The sequence below is a fragment of the Phalacrocorax aristotelis genome, chromosome 28, assembly GCF_949628215.1.
Source record: "Phalacrocorax aristotelis chromosome 28, bGulAri2.1, whole genome shotgun sequence".
NCBI lineage: Eukaryota > Metazoa > Chordata > Aves > Suliformes > Phalacrocoracidae > Phalacrocorax > Phalacrocorax aristotelis.
In genome coordinates, this window is record NC_134303.1 from 1,304,011 (window position 1) to 1,326,640 (window position 22,630).

The 22,630-nt window shown below is 65.3% G+C and overlaps 2 protein-coding genes across 10 annotated transcripts; one reads left to right on the forward strand and one right to left on the reverse strand.

Annotated features, from left to right (window-relative positions):
• Window positions 1-301: 301 nt before the first annotated feature.
• Window positions 302-5,292, reverse strand: LOC142048834 (uncharacterized). The gene is made up of 3 exons (XM_075076085.1): window positions 5,020-5,292; window positions 3,784-3,817; window positions 302-723 (listed from the first exon to the last, which is right to left on the reverse strand). The coding sequence occupies exons 1-3, from the start codon at window positions 5,215-5,217 to the stop codon at window positions 302-304; spliced, it is 654 nt and encodes a 217-aa protein (XP_074932186.1). The 5' UTR covers window positions 5,218-5,292.
• A 1,041-nt stretch (window positions 5,293-6,333) lies between these two features.
• HACL2 (2-hydroxyacyl-CoA lyase 2) lies at window positions 6,334-22,557 on the forward strand. Of its 9 annotated transcripts, none has more exons than XM_075076053.1 (17): window positions 6,334-6,407; window positions 9,179-9,245; window positions 10,254-10,376; window positions 10,521-10,722; window positions 11,200-11,327; window positions 11,425-11,563; window positions 11,806-11,917; window positions 12,017-12,116; window positions 13,021-13,118; window positions 13,805-13,941; window positions 14,035-14,169; window positions 14,265-14,379; window positions 17,248-17,417; window positions 17,513-17,583; window positions 17,684-17,755; window positions 17,839-17,944; window positions 22,213-22,557. In XM_075076053.1, exons 3-17 carry the CDS (start codon window positions 10,269-10,271, stop codon window positions 22,389-22,391), a joined length of 1,872 nt encoding a protein of 623 aa, XP_074932154.1. In that variant the 5' UTR covers window positions 6,334-6,407; window positions 9,179-9,245; window positions 10,254-10,268; the 3' UTR covers window positions 22,392-22,557. The 9 variants fall into 9 exon arrangements, with proteins under 9 accessions (XP_074932154.1, XP_074932149.1, XP_074932155.1 ...); XM_075076048.1 differs by lacking the exon at window positions 6,334-6,407 and adding an exon at window positions 7,918-8,026; XM_075076054.1 differs by lacking the exon at window positions 6,334-6,407 and adding an exon at window positions 7,918-8,026 and having other exon boundaries at window positions 9,179-9,242.
• Window positions 22,558-22,630: the final 73 nt, after the last annotated feature.

Genomic DNA, 22,630 nt, shown 5'->3' on the forward strand with positions numbered 1-22,630 from the left:
TCCAGCCCCAAATATTCAAGCATAGGGGTCTGCAATGTCCTCTCATGTCCCAAATCTTCAAACGCGGAGGTCTTCGAGGTCTCTTGACGTCCCCAGGTTCCACACAGGTGGGTCGCCATCCCCAAATCTCCAGGCGTGGATGTCTGTAATGCCCCTTGACATCTCCAGGTCTTCGACGTCCCTTGACGTTCCCGTATCTCCAGGCATGGAGGTGAGCAACGTCACCAGACATCCCCAACCTCCAACCAAGGGGGTGACCAGCCCCCCAAACCCCACTGGTCAACCCCTGCCACCCTTTCTGTCACCCCCCGGCGATACGCAGCAACCCCACGAAATTCCCCTCCCGTTCGTCTTGCGCCAGCTGCCACCCGTCCCCGGACACGTTCTTGGACACCTCCAGGCTGAGGACGTCGCCGGGTTGGAGCTGCCCAATGGCTTGGGTCAAAGCAGAACGTGCCGGTTTGGATTCTGCCGTGTCGGGTAGCGCCAAGGGCACGGCGAGCAACGGGCGCTCGGAGCCGGCGCGTTGGAGCTTGAGGGTGACGGTGCCGGCGGTACACCTCGGTGCCGTGCAGGTGAGGGCGAACTGGCCGTAGAGGAGGTAGAGGCCACCCGCCGTCACCCGCAGCTTCGTGTCCGTCAGCTCCACGTCACTGCTGAGGAAGACGCCGTTGATGCCTTCCTCGTAGCGCCAACTGGGTCCCGACGGCACCGCCAACGAGCCTGGGGTGGGGAGAAGAGGGGAGAAGGGTGGTGGGTGCTCCTGGGTGGTGATGGGTGCTCCCAATGGGAGGTGGGTATCCCTGAGAGGACATGGGGGTGTCATTGGTGGGTAATGGAGGTCCCTGATGGGAGATGGGGTGACCCCGATGGGAGATGGGTGTCATTGGTGGGTAATGGAGGTCCTTGATGGGAGATGGGGTGACCCCGATGGGAGATGGGTGTCATTGGTGGGTAATGGAGGTCCTTGATGGGAGATGGGGTGACCCCGATGGGAGATGGGTGCCAGTGATGGGTAATGGAGGTCCTTGATGGAGCATGGGTTGACTCCAATGGGAGATGGGTGACCCCAACAGGAGATGGGTGCCATTGATGGGTAATAGAGGTCCTTGATGGAAGATGGGGTGACTCAATGGGAGATGGGGTGACCCAATGGGAGGTGGGTGCCAGTGGTGGGTAATGGAGGTCCTTGATGGAAGATGGGGTGACCCAATGGGAGATGGGGTGACCCCGATGGGAGATGGGTGCCAGTGATGGGTAATGGAGGTCCTTGATGGAAGATGGGGTGAACCAATGGGAGATGGGGTGACCCCAACGGGAGATGGGTGCTCCACCTTGGTGTGTAATGGAGGTCATTGATGGAAGATGGGGTGACCCAATGGGAAATGGGGTGACCCCAACGGGAGATGGGTGCTCCACCTTGGTGATGGGTGCCCCCAAAAGGAGATGTTGTCATTGATGGGTGATGGAGGTCCTTGATGGAAGATGGGGTGACCCCAATGGGTGATGGAGGTCCTTGATTGGAGATGGGGTGACCCTGATGGGAGATGGGGTCTTTTGCTCGGCAATGGGTGCCCCTGATGGGAGGCGGGGGTGCCCTATGGGAGATGGGGTGGCCTCATTGGGAATGGGAGGCTCCCCATTGGGAAATGGGAAGTCTCCAATGGGAAACAGGTACTCCTCCTTGGTAGTGGGTGCCCTGATGGGAGATGGGTGCTGCAGCCCTCCCCCATGCTCCTGGCCACTGCAGCCCACCCAGGGGTACCTGTGGTGGGACCAAGGGACCACAGGGACGGAGGATGCTCTGTGACACCCTGGAGACACGCCATGACACCCAGGGACCACAGGGACGGAGGATGCTCCGTGACACCCTGGAGACACGCCGTGACGCCCTGGAGACCGCAGGGACAGAGGATGTTCCATGACACCCCGGGGACCGCAGGGATGGAGGATGCTCCGTGACACCCCGGGGACGGAGGATGCTCCGTGACACCCCGGGGACCGCAGGGATGGAGGATGCTCCGTGACACCCCGGGGACAGAGGATGCTCCATGACACCCCGGGGACCGCAGGGACGGAGGATGCTCCGTGACACCCCAGGGACGGAGGATGCTCCGTGACACCCTGGGGACCACAGGAACGGAGGATGCTCCGTGACACCCCGGGGACGGAGGATGCTCCGTGACACCCCAGGGACCGCAGGGATGGAGGATGCTCCGTGACACCCCGGGGACCGCAGGGATGGAGGATGCTCCGTGACACCCCGGGGACGGAGGATGCTCCGTGACACCCCGGGGACCGCAGGGATGGAGGATGCTCCATGACACCCCGGGGACGGAGGATGCTCTGTGACACCCCGGGGACCGCAGGGATGGAGGATGCTCCGTGACACCCCGGGGACGGAGGATGCTCCGTGACACCCCGGGGACCACGGGGACGGAGGATGCTCCGTGACACCCCGGGGACGGAGGATGCTCCATGACACCCCGGGGACCGCAGGGATGGAGGATGCTCCGTGACACCCCGGGGACGGAGGATGCTCCGTGACACCCCGGGGACCGCAGGGACGGAGGATGCTCCGTGACACCCCGGGGACGGAGGATGCTCCATGACACCCCGGGGACCGCAGGGACGGAGGATGCTCCGTGACACCCCGGGGACGGAGGATGCTCCGTGACACCCCGGGGACCGCAGGGATGGAGGATGCTCCGTGACACCCCGGGGACGGAGGATGCTCCGTGACACCCCAGGGACCACAGGGACAGAGGATGCTCCGTGACACCCCGGGGACCGCAGGGATGGAGGATGCTCCATGACACCCCGGGGACGGAGGATGCTCTGTGACACCCCGGGGACCGCAGGGATGGAGGATGCTCCATGACACCCCAGGGACCGCAGGGATGGAGGATGCTCCGTGACACCCCAGGGACTGCAGGGATGGAGGATGCTCTGTGACACCCCGGGGACGGAGGATGCTCCGTGACACCCCGGGGACCGCAGGGACGGAGGATGCTCCGTGACACCCCGGGGACGGAGGATGCTCCGTGACACCCTGGGGACCACAGGGACGGAGGATGCTCCGTGACACCCCGGGGACGGAGGATGCTCCGTGACACCCCGGGGACCACAGGGACGGAGGATGCTCCGTGACACCCCGGGGACGGAGGATGCTCCGTGACACCCCGGGGACCGCAGGGACGGAGGATGCTCCGTGACACCCCGGGGACGGAGGATGCTCCGTGACACCCCGGGGACCGCAGGGACGGAGGATGCTCCGTGACACCCCGGGGACGGAGGATGCTCCGTGACACCCCGGGGACCGCAGGGACGGAGGATGCTCCGTGACACCCCGGGGACGGAGGATGCTCCGTGACACCCCGGGGACCGCAGGGATGGAGGATGCTCTGTGACACCCCGGGGACGGAGGATGCTCCGTGACACCCCGGGGACCGCAGGGACGGAGGATGCTCCGTGACACTCCAGGGACAGAGGATGCTCCATGACACCCCGGGGACCGCAGGGACGGAGGATGCTCCGTGACACCCCGGGGACGGAGGATGCTCCGTGACACCCCGGGGACATTCCGTGACGCCCTGGGCACTACAGCCGCCCTGTGACACCCCCGGATGCTCCAGGCCCGGGATGACGTTTCCTCTCCAAGGGCGGAAGGAGGAACCTGCGTGACACTTTCGAGATGACTGGGCGAGCTGCCTAAGGAAGGACCCCCCACCCCGCAGCCTTCCCCGGAGCCCCTCGCCGTGGCCTCAGGCCTGGGGAACTTACCAGCGCTCAGCAGCGCGTGGGCGGCCGTGGCAGCCTGCGAGGGAGAGGAAAGAGAGTGTCAGCAGCCGGGAAGGACCCAAGCTTCCTTGTCTCCCCCCTTGGTGAAGGGGAAGTTGGGTGTCATGTCAGGATTTGGGGACTTTCCAGCATCCCATTGGGTATTTTGGGGGGTCCCGGCGGGAGGGGGTGATCCCTGGATTGGGAGGGGGGAGGGGATTTGGTGCCTCGGGGGATGGGGAAACTGAGGCACAAGGGGGGGGGCCTGATTCATCCTCCTTCCTTCCACCCCAGGTGGATGGACACCCCGTGGATCCCCAGGGACAGGTGGAGGGATGGACAGATGGACACCACCAGGATGTGCGACCTGGATGGATGGATGGACAGAGGGGCGGACACCCAGAAGAATGGGGGAGGGGGGGAAGCCTGGATGGACGGACAACTGGACAGACACCCAGAGGGATGGACAGACACCTTGACAGACCCCCAGATGGATGGCCAGATGGACACTCGAATGGCAGGACACCCAGAGGGACATCTGGACAGACGGACACCCAGGTGGATGGACATCCGGACAGACACTCAGATGAACACCTGGACAGATAGACATGTACACCTGGATGGATGGACAGCCAGATGGACAGACACCTGGACACCTGGAAAGACATGTGGACAGATGCCTAGGCTGATGGACACCTGGACAGACAGACTCTTCGGCAGGAAGAACACCCAGATGGATGAACGCCTGGATGGACACCTGGACAGGCACCCCAACAGACAGACAGCTGGTCACCCAGACAGACACCTGGATGGGTGGACAGACAGACAACCAGATGGGCACTTGGAAGATGGACAATGGGACTGATAACTGGACACCCAGACAGGCAGACATCCAGGCGGATGGACACCCAGATGGACACCAGGATGGATGGACGGACAGACACCCAGACACCTGGAGAACCGGACAGACAGACAGCTGGACAAGAGGGACACCTGGACAACCAGACAGAGAGACACTTGGATGAGAGGGACACCCGGACAAGATGGACACTTGGACAACCGGACACCGGGAAAGACAGACACCAGGACGACTGGTCAGGCAGAGACCCGGATACCGAAGCAGACAGAAGGACAACCGGCTGGGCAGACGCCAGGACAGACAGACACCTGGACGACCGGACAGACGGCCCCCCCTCCTCCTCCTCCTCCTCCTCCTCCTCCTCCTCCCCCGGTGCCCACCTGCGGCGGGGTCCCCCCACGGAGCACCCCCAGGAGCGCAGCGGCGGCGGCGGCGGCCCCGAGAGCGGCGGCGGCGGCGGCCCCGAGAGCGGCGAGAACCGGGAGGAGGCGGCGGCGGCCCCCGGAGCGGTGCTGGCAGCGGCACCGGCAGAGGCAGGGAGGCGGCGGGGGGTTCTCGGGGTCGGCGAGCGGCGACATCGCGGCGGGGGCCAAGCGGCGGAGCCGCCTTATAGAGGGACCGGTCGGGGCGGGGGGGCTGGGCGGGGACCGGGGAGGGACCAGGCGGGGTCCGGGGAGGGGATGGGATGGGGAGGGACCGGGGATGGGGATGGGGATGGGGCGGGGACCGGGGAGGCGGGGAGGGACCGGGGATGGGGATGGGGATGGGGGGGGCACCGGGGATGAGGATGGGGGGGACCGGGGAGGGACCGGGCGGGGTCCGGGGAGGGGATGGGATGGGGAGGGACCGGGGATGGGGATGGGGCGGGGACCGGGGAGGGACCGGGGACGGGGATGGGACCGGGAATGAGGATGGCGGGGACCGGGGATGGGGATGGGGGGGACTGGGGAGGGACCGGGGATGAGGATGGGGGGGATGGGGGAGGCCCGGGGATGAGGATGGGGGGACCGGGGAGGGGCCGGGGAGGGACCGGGCGGGGACAGGGGATGGGATGGGAACACCGGGGAGGGGACGGAGACTGGGGCGGGGGATGGGGAGGGGACGGGGAGGGACCGGGCGGGGACAGGGGAGGGGGTGGGGACACCGGGGAGGGGACGGGGAGGGACCGGGAGGGACAGGGGAGGGGATGGGGGGACCGGGAGGGACCGGGGATGGGGATGGGGGGACCGGGAGGGGACCGGGGAGGGGGTGGGGAGGGACCGAGGGGAGCCCAGTGGGCCCGGGGTGGGCCCACGGTGGCACCGGGGAGGGACAGACCGACACCGGACACACACACACACATCGGAGCGGGGACCGCGGGGGGAGCACGGGGGGACCAGGCAGGGACCGGGGGTGGGGACAGACCGACACCGGGGGTGGGGACAGACCGGGGAGGAACCGGCGGCGCCGGGGGCGGGGGGACCCCGGGGGACCCCGAGAGCTGGAGCGGGGGACCCAGGCGTCCGAGGGCTGCCCGGCCCCCCCCACCCTTGGGTGCCCGGACCCCTTCGCACCCTGGAAGGAGTTGGGGGGTGGGAGGGGGGTGGTGGACCGGACGCCTGGGTCCCTCCCGGTGGTGACGTCACCACGGATGGGAAGTGTCCCCCGCCCCCCACCCCCCCTGGGGATTTCGCCTCCCCCGGCCGTGACGGAATCCCGGAGTTTCCTGCCACGGAGCCGGGGCGGAATTTCTGCCCCCCCCCGGGGGGAGGCGACGGCACCGAGAAGGGTTTGGTCTATTTTTTTGGGGGGGTGGGGGGGTGACACCATCCCTGGGTCCCCAGCACGGCCTGGGGGGGTAGCAGCTTCCCGGACGCCCGGGTTCCCCCCCCGTGGATGCGCCCACGCGTGTTTCTGCAGGCGGCTGTGAGTGCGCGAGCCCTTGTGGGCAAAGCCTTGGGTGAGGACCCCCCCCCATGGGAGACACCCCCCCAGGAAGACCCATGGGACATCCTATGGGGGACCCCCCCCGTGTGAAATCTCCCAAGTGGGACCCCCACGGGAGACTCCCCCATGGGACCCCCACCTATGTGAAAGCCTCCGAAGTGGGATGACCCCGATGAAAGACACCCCCGTCATGAGAGTTCCCCCCCCCTCCCATGGGAGACCCCCCCATGGGAGACCCCCCGAAATGGGACCCCACCCGGGAGACCCCCCCCCCCATGGGAGACACTCCGCCCCCCCAGGAAGACCCAGGGGACACCCAATGGGAGACAATCCCCCATGGGAGACCCCCCCCCCAAGTGAGACACCCCCATAGGAGACCCCCCGCATGGGAGACCCCCAAGTGGACCCCTCCATGTGACAATCCCGGGAGACCACCCCTATGGAAACCCCTCCATGGGAGACAACCCCCCCTAGGAAGACCCATGGGAACCCCCCCCAAGTGAGACCCCCCCCCCAAGTGAGACCCCTCATGACAAACCCCCCGAAATGGGACACAGCCCCCCCCGTGGGAGACCCCCCCAAGTGACACATGCCCATGGGAGGCCCCCCCCATGTGAGACCCTCCAAATTAGGAGAACCCCCCGATGGGAGACACCCCCCCCCCAGGAAGACCTATGGAACACCCTATGTGAGACCCCCCCAAATGGACCCCCCAATGTGAAACCCCGCCGAAAGGGGACGCCTCGGGAGACCCCCTCCCATGGGAGACCCTCAAATAAGCCCCCCCCATGCAATCCCCCAAAACGCGCCCCCCCCCCCCCATGGGAGACACTCCCCCCCAGGAAGACCCATGGGACACCCTATGGGAGACCCCCCAAAATGGGAGACCCTTCGGGAGACCCCCACCACTATGGAACCCCACCCCCCATGGGAGACACCAACCCCCCCCCGGAAGACCCATGGGACACCCTAGGGGAGACCCCCCCCGGGAGACCCCCCGCCATGGGAGACCCCCAGATGGACCCCCCCCATGTGAGACCACCTGAAATGGGACCCTCCTCGGGACACCCCCCCCATGGGACACCCGCCAAGTGAGACCCGCAAATGAGACACCACACCCTTCCCCCAAATGACACCCCCATTTAACCCCCCCTCCCATGGGGGGAGCCCCATAGGGGACTCCCTTGCCAGGCCCCGCCCCCGCGCCGTAGCCCCGCCCCTCTCCCTGGGCCTTTGCCCCCGCCGTGTCCGCGCGCCAGCCCCGCCCAATCCCCCAAGGACGAAAGAGGCCCCGCCCCTCCTCGCCAGCCGCCAATCAGCGCGCCCCGCTGCGTTTTGGGGCGGTGCGCGGGCGGGTGACGCCAGAGCGCCCGCGGGAGGAGAGGGCGGTGCCGGAAGGTCGCGTCACGTGACTCAGGCGGCGGCGTGGGGGGCCGCGAGCTCCCCACTCCCCCCGAGACGGTACGGGGAGGCGTGGTCATGGGTGGGCGGGGCCTAGAAGTGTGGGCGGGGCCGCCAGGTGTGGGCGGGGCCGTGAGGCGCAGCGCTTCCGGGAAGGGCAGGTGGTGGCGTGGGGGGGGTCGTGGGGCTGGGGGGGGGGGGGGGGGTTTCGGGACGGGGGGACACCCGGGGGAGCGTCATGGGAACAGGGGGGTCTCCGGGGGGTGCGTGGGATCGGAGGGACACCCGGGAGGGGTGTGTGGAACAGGTGGTCCCCGTGAGGGGGGTGTCCGCGGGCCTTGGGGGGGGGGGTCTGGGGCGAGCACAGTAATGGGGGGACGGGGGAGAGGAAGGGGTTTTGGGGGGGGGGGGTCCCTGGGGTGTCACAGGCACCAGCGGTAGGGGACGCACACTAGGGACAGGGTGGCCATGGAGGGGAGGGGGACACCAAGGACAGGGTGACCATGGAGGGGAGGGGACACCAAGGACAGGGTGGCCATGGAGGGGGGGGGGACACCAAGGACAGGGTGGCCATGGAGGGGGGGACACACATGACAAAGCCAGGCCAGGTGTGGCCACGGGGACAAGGAGGACCCTGAGGGTGGAGGGGACAATCGGGACGGGGTGACCACAGCGTTGGGGTGCCCGTAAGGACAGGGGTGACCCTGGGGACAGTCAGGAGGGGGGGGGGCCGCAGTTCGGGGTGACCATCAGGACAGGGGTGACCCTGGGGACAGTCAGGAGGGGGGTAGCTGCAGGTTCGGGGTCACCATCAGGACAGGGGTGACCCTGGGGACAGAGGGGACAAGGAACCAGCTAAGACTGAGCTTATTCCCTTCGTCACAGGGACACGTCGTCACCCAGCAGGTACCGCCACCCCCTGTGGGAGGGGGACAACACGTACCCAACCCCAATACTGCCCCCAAAATGGGATTATTTTGCCCAACTTGAGCCTTTTGGGGTTTTTTTTGTGCCGTTTCACTCTTGCGTTTGCCGTCGGTGAGCTGCGACGCCCACCTGTTGTTTTTTTTTTAAGCCCCAAAAAAGGGGAAATTGGGGTTTGAGGAGAAAATCCGGTGTCTGAATCCGCTCCAGGTGCGGGAAGTGGCTAAAGCCATGCATATTTGGGGGGAAATTAGGCCGGGTTTGGCATTATCCGCCTCTTCCCCTCAGGTCTTTACGCCCGCGCCAAGAATCGCGGCAGACTGACGCCGGGTGCTGCCGACGCCTTCGTTAGGTGGTAATTATGCAAATGAGCTGGGTTTGGGCTGGCGCCGGGGTTAAGCTGGAGAAGTGGTACTGGGTTTAATTCAACTGGGTTCAGTTAAACTCGGTTCAATGAATCGTGTTCGATTCAATGGGGTTTGATTGAAATGGGTTCATTTAAACCGGGTTCAGTAAAACTGGGTTCAGTGAATCGGTTTCAATTAAACAAGGTTTGATTAAACCAGGTTCACTTCACTGGGTTCAGTTAAACTGAGTTCACCGGGTGTGCTTGAAGCGGGTTCAGTTCACCAGGTTCAATTAAATTGGGTTTGATTAAAACAGGTTCACTTAAACTGGGTTCAATGAACTGGGTTTGATTAAAACAGGTTCAATTCACTGGGTTCAGTTAAACTGGGTTCACTGGGTTCAACTGAAACAGGTTCAACTGAAAAGGGTTCGATCCACCAGGTTCAATTAAACCGAGTTCAGTTAAACTCAGTTTGATTAAACCAGGTTCAGTTAAACTCGGTTCAATTGAAATGGGTTCAATTGAAACGGGTTTGATCCACCAGGTTCGATTAAACGGGGTCGGTTAAACTCAGTTTGATTAAACCGGGTTGGTTAAACTCAGTTTGATTGAAATGGGTTTGGTTAAACCAGGTTCAATCCACCAGGTTCAATTAAACCATGCTCAGTTCATCAGGTTCAGTTAAACCGGGTTCAGTTCTTGGGTTCGATTAAATTGGGTTCAAATCCCTGGGTTCAATTAAAGCGGGTTCAGTTCACTAGGCTCAGTTAAACTGGGTTCAGTTAAACCAGATCCAGTTCACTGTGTTCAGTTAAACTGGATCCACTTAATCCAGGCTCAATTAATCCGGATTCAATTCACCAGGGCCATCCCAGGGTCTGGGGACGGCGGCACCGTGCCGTGCCGCCGTGGTGGGTCGGCGCAAACCAACCTCAGGGTTGGTTTTTCCACCTCCCCGCCCTTATTTTGTCATTTTCATCTTATTTTTTTCCCATTTCACCAACATTTTTCCAGCTTCCCGACATCCCCATGGATCTCCTTACCGGCATCGGCTGCGCCGGGCTCCTGGCGGTGCTGGCGGCGGCGCTGCTGGGGCTGGCCTATCGCTTGGGGCTCCTCTACCAACTCTGGCACAAGGTAGGCTGAAACGGGTGAAAACACGGCGATTTTGGCACCCCAAAAAAAAAAAACTCGCTGATTTTCGAAGCGATCCCGGCCGCCGGCTGGGTAAAGGGACGGTGCCGCCGCACGCGTACTCCCGGTGAACTCCTCGCCGTGTAGGTGGACCCCCGAAGCCCCCGGCACGGCGGTGAGTTGGTGGCGGAGGTGCTGAAGGCGCACGGCGTCCGTTTCCTCTTCGCCCTGGCCGGTGGCCACATCTCGCCCATCTTGGTGGCCAGCGAGAAGGTGGGCATCCGCGTGGTGGACACCCGGCACGAGGCCACAGCCGTCTTCGCCGCCGATGCTGTCTCCAGGCTCTCGGGTGCGGATGCGGAGGGGGGATCCCATGGCCAGCCCCTTCTCCTGCCCCAACGGGTGGAGAACGTTGGGGTGTCCCAGCTTGGTGGGGTCCTGGTTGACCTGAGAAGGGTTCGGAGACTTTGTGGGTGCCCAGGGTCCCTCCGTGGTGGGTTTTGCCCCCATTTATCCCCCCCTGGAGCTAATTTGGCAGCTCTGGTGAGGACAGGAGAAGGTGACCCCATGGCCAGCCCCTTCTCCTGCCCCAACGGGTGGAGAACGTTGGGGTGTCCCAGCTTGGTGGGGTCCTGGTTGACCTGAGAAGGGTTCGGAGACTTTGTGGGTGCCCAGGGTCCCTCCGTGGTGGGTTTTGCCCCCATTTACCCCCCGCCGGAGCTAATTGAGCCCCTTGGGTGCCAATCAGGTGAGCAACCAAGCGTACCTTGAACCCCCAGCCAATAATCGGGGTGCTCCCCCCCCCTTTCCCCCCGTTTCCCCGCAGGTCGCATCGGCGTTGCCGCCGTCACCGCCGGTCCTGGCGTCACCAACACGGTGACGGCCGTCAAGAACGCCCAGATGGCCGAATCACCGGTGCTGCTCATCGGAGGAGCAGCCGCCTCGCTGCAGAAGGTGGCGGGGGACCAAAACTACCCCCTCTCGGCCCTGTTTTTGGGGGTCGAACCCCGCGTTTTGGGGGTTCAGGGCTCATTTTGCTCGTCTCCCACAGGGGCGGGGAGCGCTGCAGGACATCGACCAGCTCTCGCTCTTCAAGACCCTCTGCAAAGCCTGCGTCTCGGTGCGCGTCGTCCGTGACATCGTCCCCACCCTCCGCAAAGCCATTGCCACCGCGCAGTCGGGGACCCCCGGTAAAAATTAAGGGGGGTGGGGGGAATGGGACACCCCAAAAACACCCCCCATAGGGCGGTCGGGCGATGGGTTTTAAGGGGGGGGTTTATCTCGCCATGGATCACCCGGTGTGGTTCGTAGCAGCGTTTTTGGGTGCTGCTGTTTGAATTGGGGGTGGCGGTGGGGGGTTTAGTCCCCCAAAATTGGGTTTGGGGTGATATCGGGGTCATCCTCCCCCCACCCCCACCCCCCAATTTTGTAGGACCCGTCTTTGTGGAGCTCCCCATCGACGTCCTCTACCCCTTCCACGTGGTGGAGAAGGAGATCGGTGGCACCAAGAGCGCCCGGGGGCTGCGGGGGAAGGCGGTGCAGTGGTGAGCAGCCCCCCCCCCAGTCTCACCCCCAGCACCCTGGGGTGCTGCTGGCACCCCAAGGGGTCCCAGCACCCCAATATCCATCCCCCACCCTGGTAGGTACCTCCAAAACTACATCCGTAACCTCTTTGCGGGTGCCTGGGAGCCCCAAGACGTGTCCCCGTTGCCCGTGCAGGTGCCGCTGGCCACTGAGGATGAGGTGGGTTTTGGGGGGACCCCCCCCACCCCCACCCCATCCCCCCGCCCCATGGATTGGGGGGTTTGGGGTGTCTCTGGATGGGGGCATCGGCAGGGGGTGCGGGGTATGGGGTGGGATGGGTTTGGGGTGGGCTGAGGTGGGTTTGGGGGGACTGGGATGGGTTTGGAGTCGGTTGAGGCAGGTTTTGGGGTATGACAGAGCTGGGTTTTGGGGTTAAAGCAGTGGGTTTTGGGGCTCAGCTGAGCCAGTTTTGGGGCTAAGCTGGGCTGATTTTAGGGCTCAGTTGAGCCAGTTTTGGGGCTCTCCTGAGCTGGTTTTAGGACCTGACTAAGCTGGTTTTGGGGCTTAGCTGAGCCAGCTTTTGGGGTGCAACAGAGCTGATTTTTGGGGCTCAGCTGAGCCAGTTTTGGGACTAAGCTGGGCTGATTTTTGGGGCTCAGCTGAGCCAGTTTTGGAGCTCTCCTGAGCTGGTTTTGGGACCTGACTAAGCTGGTTTTGGGGCTTGACTGAGCCAGTTTTGGGGTGCAACAGAGCTGATTTTTGGGGCTCAGCTGAGCCAGTTTTGGGACTAAGCTGGGCTGACTTTTGGGGCTCAGCTGAGTGAGTTTTGGCGCTCTCCTGAGCTGGTTTTGGGACCTGACTAAGCTGGTTTTGGGGCTCGACTGAGCCAGTTTTGGGACTGACTGAGCCAGTTTTGGGGTGCAACAGAGCTGATTTTTGGGGCCCAACTGGGCTGGTTTGGAGGCCCAAGTGGGCTGATTTTGGGGCTTAGCTGAGCCAGTTTTGGGGTTTGACAGGGCTGGGTTTGGTGCCCAACTGAGCCGGTTTAGGGGCTGCCCGAGCCTTTTTTTGATGCCTGACTTGAGCTGGTTTTGGGGCTGATCGAGGTGGTTTTGGGTCACAGGTGCAGCGGTGCGCAGAGCTGGTGAGCCGGGCTACGAAGCCGCTGGTGCTGGTGGGCAGCCAGGCCATGCTGCCACCCACGCCAGCCGAGGAGCTGCGGTGAGACGCTTCGGGGACGGGCGAGCGGGGTCTGGGGACGGGCGAGTGGGGTCTGGGGACAGTTGAGCTGGGTTTGGGGTCAGATCAGCCAGGTTTGGAGTCAGATGAGCCAGGTTTGGGGTCAGATCAGCTGCTCTGGGGACAGAACAGCCATATTTGGGCCTGACTGAGTTCTTGGGTTCAGCTGAGCGAATTTTTGGGGCCAAACCAAGCCAGTCTTGGGCCAAACTGACCCAGTTTTAGGTCCCTGACAGAGAGACTTTTTGGGGCCTCGACTGAGCTGGTTTTGGGGCCAAACTGAGCCAGTTTGGGGCCCTGACCGAGCTGGTTTTGGGGCCAAACTGAGCCAGTTTGGGGCCCTGACCGAGCTGGTTTTGGGGCCAGACTGAGCCAGTTTGGGGCCCTGACCGAGCTGGTTTTGGGGCCAGACTGAGCCAGTTTGGGTCTCTGAGCCAGTTTGGGATCCCAACCGAGCTGGTTTTGGGGCCAAACAAGCCAGTTTGGGTTTCCAACTTAAGCCAGTTTGGGATCCCAACCGAGCTGGTTTTGGGGCCAAACAAGCCAGTTTGGGTTTCCAACTTAAGCCAGTTTGGGATCCCAACCGAGCCAGTTTTGGGGCCAAACAGAGCCATTTTGGAGCCCATCCAAGCCATTTTTTGTGCACGCTGACACCCGCCTACCCACAGCGTGGCGCTGGAGGCCCTGGGCATCCCCTGCTACCTGGGGGGGGCGGCGCGGGGGCTTCTCCCCCCCGGCAGCCCCCTCCTCCTACGCCAGAACCGCCGCGACGCCCTCCGTGACGCCGACCTGGTGCTGCTGGCAGGTACCGGGATGGGGTGGGGGACATAAACACCCCCCACCCCGCTGACACCGTGCGTGTCACCCCATCCTGACACCCTGCGTGCGTGTCCCCGAGGTGCCGTCTGTGATTTTCGCCTCTCCTACGGGCGCCTCTTCGGTCGCCGCGCTGCCGTCGTGGCCGTTAACCGGGACCGGGCGCAGCTTCTCCGTAATTCCGACGTCTTCTGGAAACCCCGGCTCGCTGTGCAAGGTCAGACCTGTCCCCCCACCCTCCTCCCCGGAGTCTCCCTGCTCCCCGCCTGAAATGGGCAGCGTGGGGTGCGATGAGTTGGGCGTTCTCGGCAGGCGACGCCGCCTCCTTCGTGGTGCGGTTGGCGCAGAGCCTGCGGGGCTACTCCTGCCCCAAGGACTGGGTGGAGGAGCTGCGCGAGGCCGATCGGAAAAAGGAGCAGGTTAACCGGTGAGTGCCCGCGGGATGGGGACAGGGACAGGACCAGGTATGGAGATGGGGACAAGGTGGGGACAGGCTCAGGACCAGGTATGGAGATGGGGACGGGGACAGGCTCAGGACCAGGTATGGAGATGGGGACGGGGGTGGGGACAGGCTCAGGACCAGGTATGGAGATGGGGACGGGGACAGGCTCAGGACCAGGTATGGAGATGGGGACGGGGGTGGGGACAGGCTCAGGACCAGGTATGGAGATGGGGACGGGGACAGGCTCAGGACCAGGTATGGAGATGGGGACGGGGGTGGGGACAGGCTCAGGACCAGGTATGGAGATGGGGACGGGGGTGGGGACAGGCTCAGGACCAGGTATGGAGATGGGGACGGGGGTGGGGACAGGCTCAGGACCAGGTATGGAGATGGGGACGGGGGTGGGGACAGGCTCAGGACCAGGTATGGAGATGGGGACGGGGGTGGGGACAGGCTCAGGACCAGGTATGGAGATGGGGACGGGGGTGGGGACAGGCTCAGGACCAGGTATGGAGATGGGGACGGGGGTGGGGACAGGCTCAGGACCAGGTATGGAGATGGGGATGGGGACGGGGACAGGCTCAGGACCAGGTATGGAGATGGGGATGGGGACGGGGACAGGCTCAGGACCAGGTATGGAGATGGGGACGGGGACAGGCTCAGGACCAGGTATGGAGATGGGGACGGGGACAGGCTCAGGACCAGGTATGGAGATGGGGACGGGGACAGGCTCAGGACCAGGTATGGAGATGGGGACGGGGACAGGCTCAGGACCAGGTATGGAGATGGGGACGGGGACAGGCTCAGGACCAGGTATGGAGATGGAGATGGGGACGGGGACAGGCTCAGGACCAGGTATGGAGATGGGGACGGGGGTGGGGACAGGCTCAGGACCAGGTATGGAGATGGGGACGGGGACAGGCTCAGGACCAGGTATGGAGATGGGGACGGGGGTGGGGACAGGCTCAGGACCAGGTATGGAGATGGGGACGGGGGTGGGGACAGGCTCAGGACCAGGTATGGAGATGGGGACGGGGACAGGCTCAGGACCAGGTATGGAGATGGGGACGGGGACGGGGACAGGCTCAGGACCAGGTATGGAGATGGGGACGGGGACGGGGACAGGCTCAGGACCAGGTATGGAGATGGGGACGGGGACAGGCTCAGGACCAGGTATGGAGATGGGGATGGGGTGGGGACAGGCTCAGGACCAGGTATGGAGATGGGGATGGGGACGGGGACAGGCTCAGGACCAGGTATGGAGATGGGGACGGGGACGGGGACAGGCTCAGGACCAGGTATGGAGATGGGGACGGGGACAGGCTCAGGACCAGGTATGGAGATGGGGATGGGGACGGGGACAGGCTCAGGACCAGGTATGGAGATGGGGACGGGGATGGGGACAGGCTCAGGACCAGGTATGGAGATGGGGACGGGGACGGGGACAGGCTCAGGACCAGGTATGGAGATGGGGACGGGGATGGGGACAGGCTCAGGACCAGGTATGGAGATGGGGACGGGGACGGGGACAGGCTCAGGACCAGGTATGGAGATGGGGATGGGGACGGGGACAGGCTCAGGACCAGGTATGGAGATGGGGACGGGGACGGGGACAGGCTCAGGACCAGGTATGGAGATGGGGATGGGGACGGGGACAGGCTCAGGACCAGGTATGGAGATGGGGACGGGGACGGGGACAGGCTCAGGACCAGGTATGGAGATGGGGACGGGGACGGGGACAGGCTCAGGACCAGTTATGGAGATGGGGACGGGGACGGGGACAGGCTCAGGACCAGGTATGGAGATGGGGACGGGGACGGGGACAGGCTCAGGACCAGGTATGGAGATGGGGACGGGGATGGGGACAGGCTCAGGACCAGTTATGGAGATGGGGACGGGGGTGGGGACAGGCTCAGGACCAGGTATGGAGATGGGGACGGGGACGGGGACAGGCTCAGGACCAGGTATGGAGATGGGGACGGGGGTGGGGACAGGCTCAGGACCAGGTATGGAGATGGGGACGGGGACAGGCTCAGGACCAGGTATGGAGATGGGGACGGGGACAGGCTCAGGACCAGGTATGGAGATGGGGACGGGGACGGGGACAGGCTCAGGACCAGGTATGGAGATGGGGATGGGGTGGGGACAGGCTCAGGACCAGGTATGGAGATGGGGATGGGGACGGGGACAGGCTCAGGACCAGGTATGGAGATGGGGATGGGGACGGGCTCAGGACCAGGTATGGAGATGGGGACGGGGGTGGGGACAGGCTCAGGACCAGGTATGGAGATGGGGATGGGGACGGGGACAGGCTCAGGACCAGGTATGGAGATGGGGACGGGGACGGGGACAGGCTCAGGACCAGGTATGGAGATGGGGACGGGGACGGGGACAGGCTCAGGACCAGGTATGGAGATGGGGACGGGGACAGGCTCAGGACCAGGTATGGAGATGGGGATGGGGACGGGGACAGGCTCAGGACCAGGTATGGAGATGGGGACGGGGACAAGGATAGGAATGGGGACAAGGAGAGGATCAGGGACTGGGATGGGGACGGGGATGGGGCTGGGCTCAGGGATGGGGACAGGGAGGTGCATGGATCTTGTCCTATTTGTGGGGTGGCTCCTCATTCCCAGTCCTTAGGGGGATCCCAGCTAGGGGGTTCCCTCTTCCCAGTCCTTGGGGAATCCCAACCCATTTCCAATAAGGGGGCGCCCCCATTCCCAGTCCTTGGGGAATCCCAACCCATTTCCAACATCCCCCCCATCCCCATTCTTTGGGGGATCCCACCCACCTCTTTCCTTACCCGGGGCGGGTGTGTGTGTGTGTGTGTGTGTCTCCCGCCCCGAACAGGGAGAAGGCAGCGACCCCCACCGCGCAACACCTGAACCCCCTGGACCTGCTGCACCGCTTGGATGCGCTGCTGCCTCCCGAGAGCCTCCTCGTAGCCGACGGCGGGGACTTTGTGGGCACCGCCGCCTACATCGTCCGTCCCCGGCGTCCCCTCGCCTGGCTGGACCCCGGTAAGGACCCCCCCCCTCCCCGCCCCACCCCGGGCACGCTGTCACCGTAAGGGACGCACACCCGCGGGTGACGCCGCCGGTTGTTGTCTCCGCAGGAGCTTTTGGCACGCTGGGAGTCGGCGGAGGGTTCGCGCTCGGCGCCAAGCTCTGCCGTCCCGAGGCCGAGGTGTGGGGACGCGGGGGGGCGGGGGGGGCGCCTGGGTGGGGACGGCGGCCATGGTGTCACCCGCATGGCCTCACGGTGTCTGTCCCCTCCCCGGCGCCAGGTGTGGGTCCTCTACGGCGACGGCTCGCTGGGCTACAGCGTGATGGAGTTTGACACCTTCGTGCGGCACAAGGTCGGACGGGGCTAAAAATGGGGGGGGGAGTGGGGGTCCTGTCCCCGTTCCAGGGTCTCACAGGGGCGCGGTGTCCCCTACAGACGCCCATCATCGCGCTGGTGGGCAACGACGCGTGCTGGAGCCAGATTGCCCGGGAACAAGTGGCTTTGCTGGGCAGCAACGTGGCATGTGGCCTCGAGTACCTGGGTGAGCACTGTGTGTGTCCCCCTCCCCTTTGGCCCCAGATTTGGGGACACCTGGGTGACCCTGTGTCATCCTAGGGTGGGTCGAGCAATGCCTGGTGGCATCAGGTCACCTTGGGGTGGATCAAGCCTTGGCTGATGCCACCACGTCACCCTTGGGAGGGTCAGGGCACACCTGGTGGCACCGTGTCCCCCTTGGGAAGGGTCAGGGAACACCTGGTGGCACCGTGTCCCCCTTGGGAGGGTCAGGGCACACCTGGTGGCACCGTGTCCCCCTTGGGAAGGGTCAGGGAACACCTGGTGGCACCGTGTCCCCCTTGGGAGGGTCAGGGCACACCTGATGGCACCGTGTCCCCCTTGGGAGGGTCAGGGCACACCTGGTGGCACCGTGTCCCCCTTGGGAGGGTCAGGGCTCGCCTGGTGGCACCGTGTCCCCCTTGGGAGGGTCAGGGCATGCCTGGTGGCACCGAGTCCCCCTTGGGAAGGGTCAGGGAACACCTGGTGGCACCGTGTCCCCCTTGGGAAGGGTCAGGGCATGGCTGGTGGCACCGTGTCCCCCTTGGGAAGGGTCAGGGCTCGCCTGGTGGCACCGTGTCCCCCTTGGGAAGGGTCAGGGCACACCTGGTGGCACCGTGTCTGCCTTGGGAGGGTCAGGGCTCGCCTGGTGGCACCGTGTCCCCCTTGGGAAGGGTCAGGGCACACCTGGTGGCACCGTGTCCCCCTTGGGAGGGTCAGGGCTCACCTGGTGGCACCGTGTCCCCCTTGGGAGGGTCAGGGCTCACCTGGTGGCACCGTGTCCCCCTTGGGAGGATCAGGGCACACCTGGTGGCACCGTGTCCCCCTTGGGAGGGCCAGGCCGTGGCTGGTGGCACCGTGTCCCCCTTGGGAGGATCAGGGAACACCTGGTGGCACCGTGTCCCCCTTGGGAAGGGTCAGGCCGTGGCTGGTGGCACCGTGTCCCCCTTGGGAGGATCAGGGCACACCTGGTGGCACCGTGTCCCCTTTGGGAGGGTCAGGGCGTGGCTGGTGGCACCATGTCCCCCTTGGGAGGGTCAGGGCACACCTGGTGGCACCGTGTCCCCCTTGGGAAGGGTCAGGGCACACCTGGTGGCACCGTGTCCCCCTTGGGAGGGTCAGGGCGTGGCTGGTGGCACCGTGTCCCCCTTGGGAGGGTCAGGGCACACCTGGTGGCACCATGTCCCCCTTGGGAGGGTCAGGGCACACCTGATGGCACCGTGTCCCCCTTGGGAGGGTCAGGGCGTGGCTGGTGGCACCGTGTCTGCCTTGGGAGGGTCAGGCCGTGGCTGGTGGCACCGTGTCCCCCTTGGGAGGGTCAGGGCTCACCTGGTGGCACCGTGTCCCCCTTGGGAGGGTCAGGGCACACCTGGTGGCACCGTGTCCCCCTTGGGAGGGTCAGGGCACGCCTGGTGGCACCGTGTCCCCCTTGGGAGGGTCAGGGCTCGCCTGATGGCACCGTGTCCCCCTTGGGAAGGGTCAGGGCTCACCTGGTGGCACCGTGTCCCCCTTGGGAAGGGTCAGGGCTCACCTGGTGGCACCGTGTCCCCCTTGGGAAGGGTCAGGGCACACCTGGTGGCACCGTGTCACCCTTGGGAGGGTCAGGGCTCACCTGGTGGCACCGTGTCCCCCTTGGGAAGGGTCAGGGCACACCTGGTGGCACCGTGTCCCCCCTGGGAGGGTCAGGGAACACCTGGTGGCACCGTGTCCCCCTTGGGAGGGTCAGGGCTCGCCTGATGGCACCGTGTCCCCCTTGGGAAGGGTCAGGGCACACCTGGTGGCACCGTGTCCCCCTTGGGAAGGGTCAGGGCTCACCTGGTGGCACAGTGTCCCCCTTGGGAGGTTCAGGGCACGCCTGGTGGCACCGTGTCCCCCTTGGGAGGGTCAGGGCACACCTGGTGGCACCGTGTCTGCCTTGGGAGGGCCAGGCCGTGGCTGGTGGCACCGTGTCCCCCCTGGGAGGGTCAGGGCACGCCTGGTGGCACCATGTCACCCTTGGGAGGGTCAGGGCTCACCTGGTGGCACCGTGTCCCCCTTGGGAAGGGTCAGGGCACACCTGGTGGCACCGTGTCCCCCCTGGGAGGGTCAGGGAACACCTGGTGGCACCGTGTCCCCCTTGGGAGGGTCAGGGCTCGCCTGATGGCACCGTGTCCCCCTTGGGAAGGGTCAGGGCTCACCTGGTGGCACCGTGTCCCCCTTGGGAGGGTCAGGGCACGCCTGGTGGCACCGTGTCCCCCTTGGGAGGGTCAGGGCACACCTGGTGGCACCGTGTCCCCCTTGGGAGGGTCAGGGCTCGCCTGATGGCACCGTGTCCCCCTTGGGAAGGGTCAGGGCTCACCTGGTGGCACCGTGTCCCCCTTGGGAGGGTCAGGGCTCGCCTGATGGCACCGTGTCCCCCTTGGGAAGGGTCAGGGCTCACCTGGTGGCACCGTGTCCCCCTTGGGAAGGGTCAGGGCACACCTGGTGGCACCGTGTCCCCCTTGGGAGGGTCAGGGCACACCTGGTGGCACCGTGTCCCCCTTGGGAGGGTCAGGGCACACCTGGTGGCACCGTGTCTGCCTTGGGAGGGCCAGGCCGTGGCTGGTGGCACCGTGTCCCCCCTGGGAGGGTCAGGGCACACCTGGTGGCACCGTGTCCCCCTTGGGAGGGTCAGGGCACGCCTGGTGGCACCACGTCACCCTTGGGAGGGTCAGGGCTCACCTGGTGGCACCGTGTCCCCCTTGGGAGGGTCAGGGCTCGCCTGATGGCACCGTGTCCCCCTTGGGAAGGGTCAGGGCTCACCTGGTGGCACAGTGTCCCCCTTGGGAGGGTCAGGGCACGCCTGGTGGCACCGTGTCCCCCTTGGGAAGGGTCAGGGCACACCTGGTGGCACAGTGTCCCCCTTGGGAATGGTCAGGGCACACCTGGTGGCACCGTGTCCCCCTTGGGAAGGGTCAGGGCACACCTGGTGGCACCGTGTCCCCCTTGGGAGGGTCAGGGCACACCTGGTGGCACCGTGTCTGCCTTGGGAGGGCCAGGCCGTGGCTGGTGGCACCGTGTCCCCCCTGGGAGGGTCAGGGCACACCTGGTGGCACCGTGTCCCCCTTGGGAGGGTCAGGGCACACCTGGTGGCACCGTGTCCCCCTTGGGAGGGTCAGGGCTCGCCTGATGGCACCGTGTCCCCCTTGGGAAGGGTCAGGGCACACCTGGTGGCACCGTGTCCCCCTTGGGAAGGGTCAGGGCACACCTGGTGGCACCGTGTCCCCCTTGGGAAGGGTCAGGGCATGGCTGGTGGCACCGTGTCCCCCTTGGGAAGGGTCAGGGCACACCTGGTGGCACCGTGTCCCCCTTGGGAGGGTCAGGGCACACCTGGTGGCACCGTGTCCCCCTTGGGAGGGTCAGGGCTCGCCTGGTGGCACCGTGTCCCCCTTGGGAAGGGTCAGGGCACACCTGGTGGCACCGTGTCCCCCTTGGGAGGGTCAGGGCTCGCCTGGTGGCACCGTGTCCCCCTTGGGAAGGGTCAGGGCACACCTGGTGGCACCGTGTCCCCCTTGGGAGGGTCAGGGCTTGCCTGGTGGCACCGTGTCCCCCTTGGGAAGGGTCAGGGCACACCTGGTGGCACCGTGTCCCCCTTGGGAAGGGTCAGGGCATGGCTGGTGGCACCGTGTCCCCCTTGGGAAGGGTCAGGGCACACCTGGTGGCACCGTGTCCCCCTTGGGAGGGTCAGGGCACACCTGGTGGCACCGTGTCCCCCCTGGGAGGGTCAGGGAACACCTGGTGGCACCGTGTCCCCCTTGGGAAGGGTCAGGGCACACCTGGTGGCACCGTGTCCCCCTTGGGAGGGTCAGGGCTCGCCTGGTGGCACCGTGTCCCCCTTGGGAAGGGTCAGGGCACACCTGGTGGCACCGTGTCCCCCTTGGGAGGGTCAGGGCATGCCTGGTGGCACCGTGTCCCCCTTGGGAGGGTCAGGGCACACCTGGTGGCACCGTGTCTGCCTTGGGAGGGTAAGGGCTCGCCTGGTGGCACCGTGTCCCCCTTGGGAGGGTCAGGGCACACCTGGTGGCACCGTGTCTGCCTTGGGAGGGTAAGGGCTCGCCTGGTGGCACCGTGTCCCCCTTGGGAGGGTCAGGGCATGCCTGGTGGCACCATGTCACCCTTGGGAAGGTTGTAGCTCAGTGTCACCCCATCTCGGGCTGTGCCCAGTGCCCCTCTCTCACCCCACTGTCACCCCCCTCCCGTGGAGGTGACGGGGCCACCGCCATGTCCCCGTCCCTACAGACTACCACGCGCTGGCCGAAGCTCTGGGCGGCAAAGGCTTCGTGGTGGGTCGCCAGGACTGCGAGCGGCTGGACGCCGTCCTCCGCGCCGCGCAGGATGCGTGCCGCCAGGGCCGCCCCGTCCTCATCAACGCCCTCATCGGCAGGACCGACTTCCGCGACGGCTCCATCTCCGTCTAGGGGCGGCGTCCCCCCCAAAACATCCCAGCCGCGTCCCCAGATAGGGGGGGACACACACAGACTCAGAGGGAAGGGGTGGTGGTTTGGGTGATGCATGTGCTGTCCCCCGTCCTAGGGGACATCCACATTCCCCCCCCGGTAATAAAACAGCACCCTGTGCCCACAAGCCCCTACCCCCTGCCATCAATTTGGGTGCTGACACCCTGGGGACCCCCCCCCCCCCCAAGTGGCATTTTGAG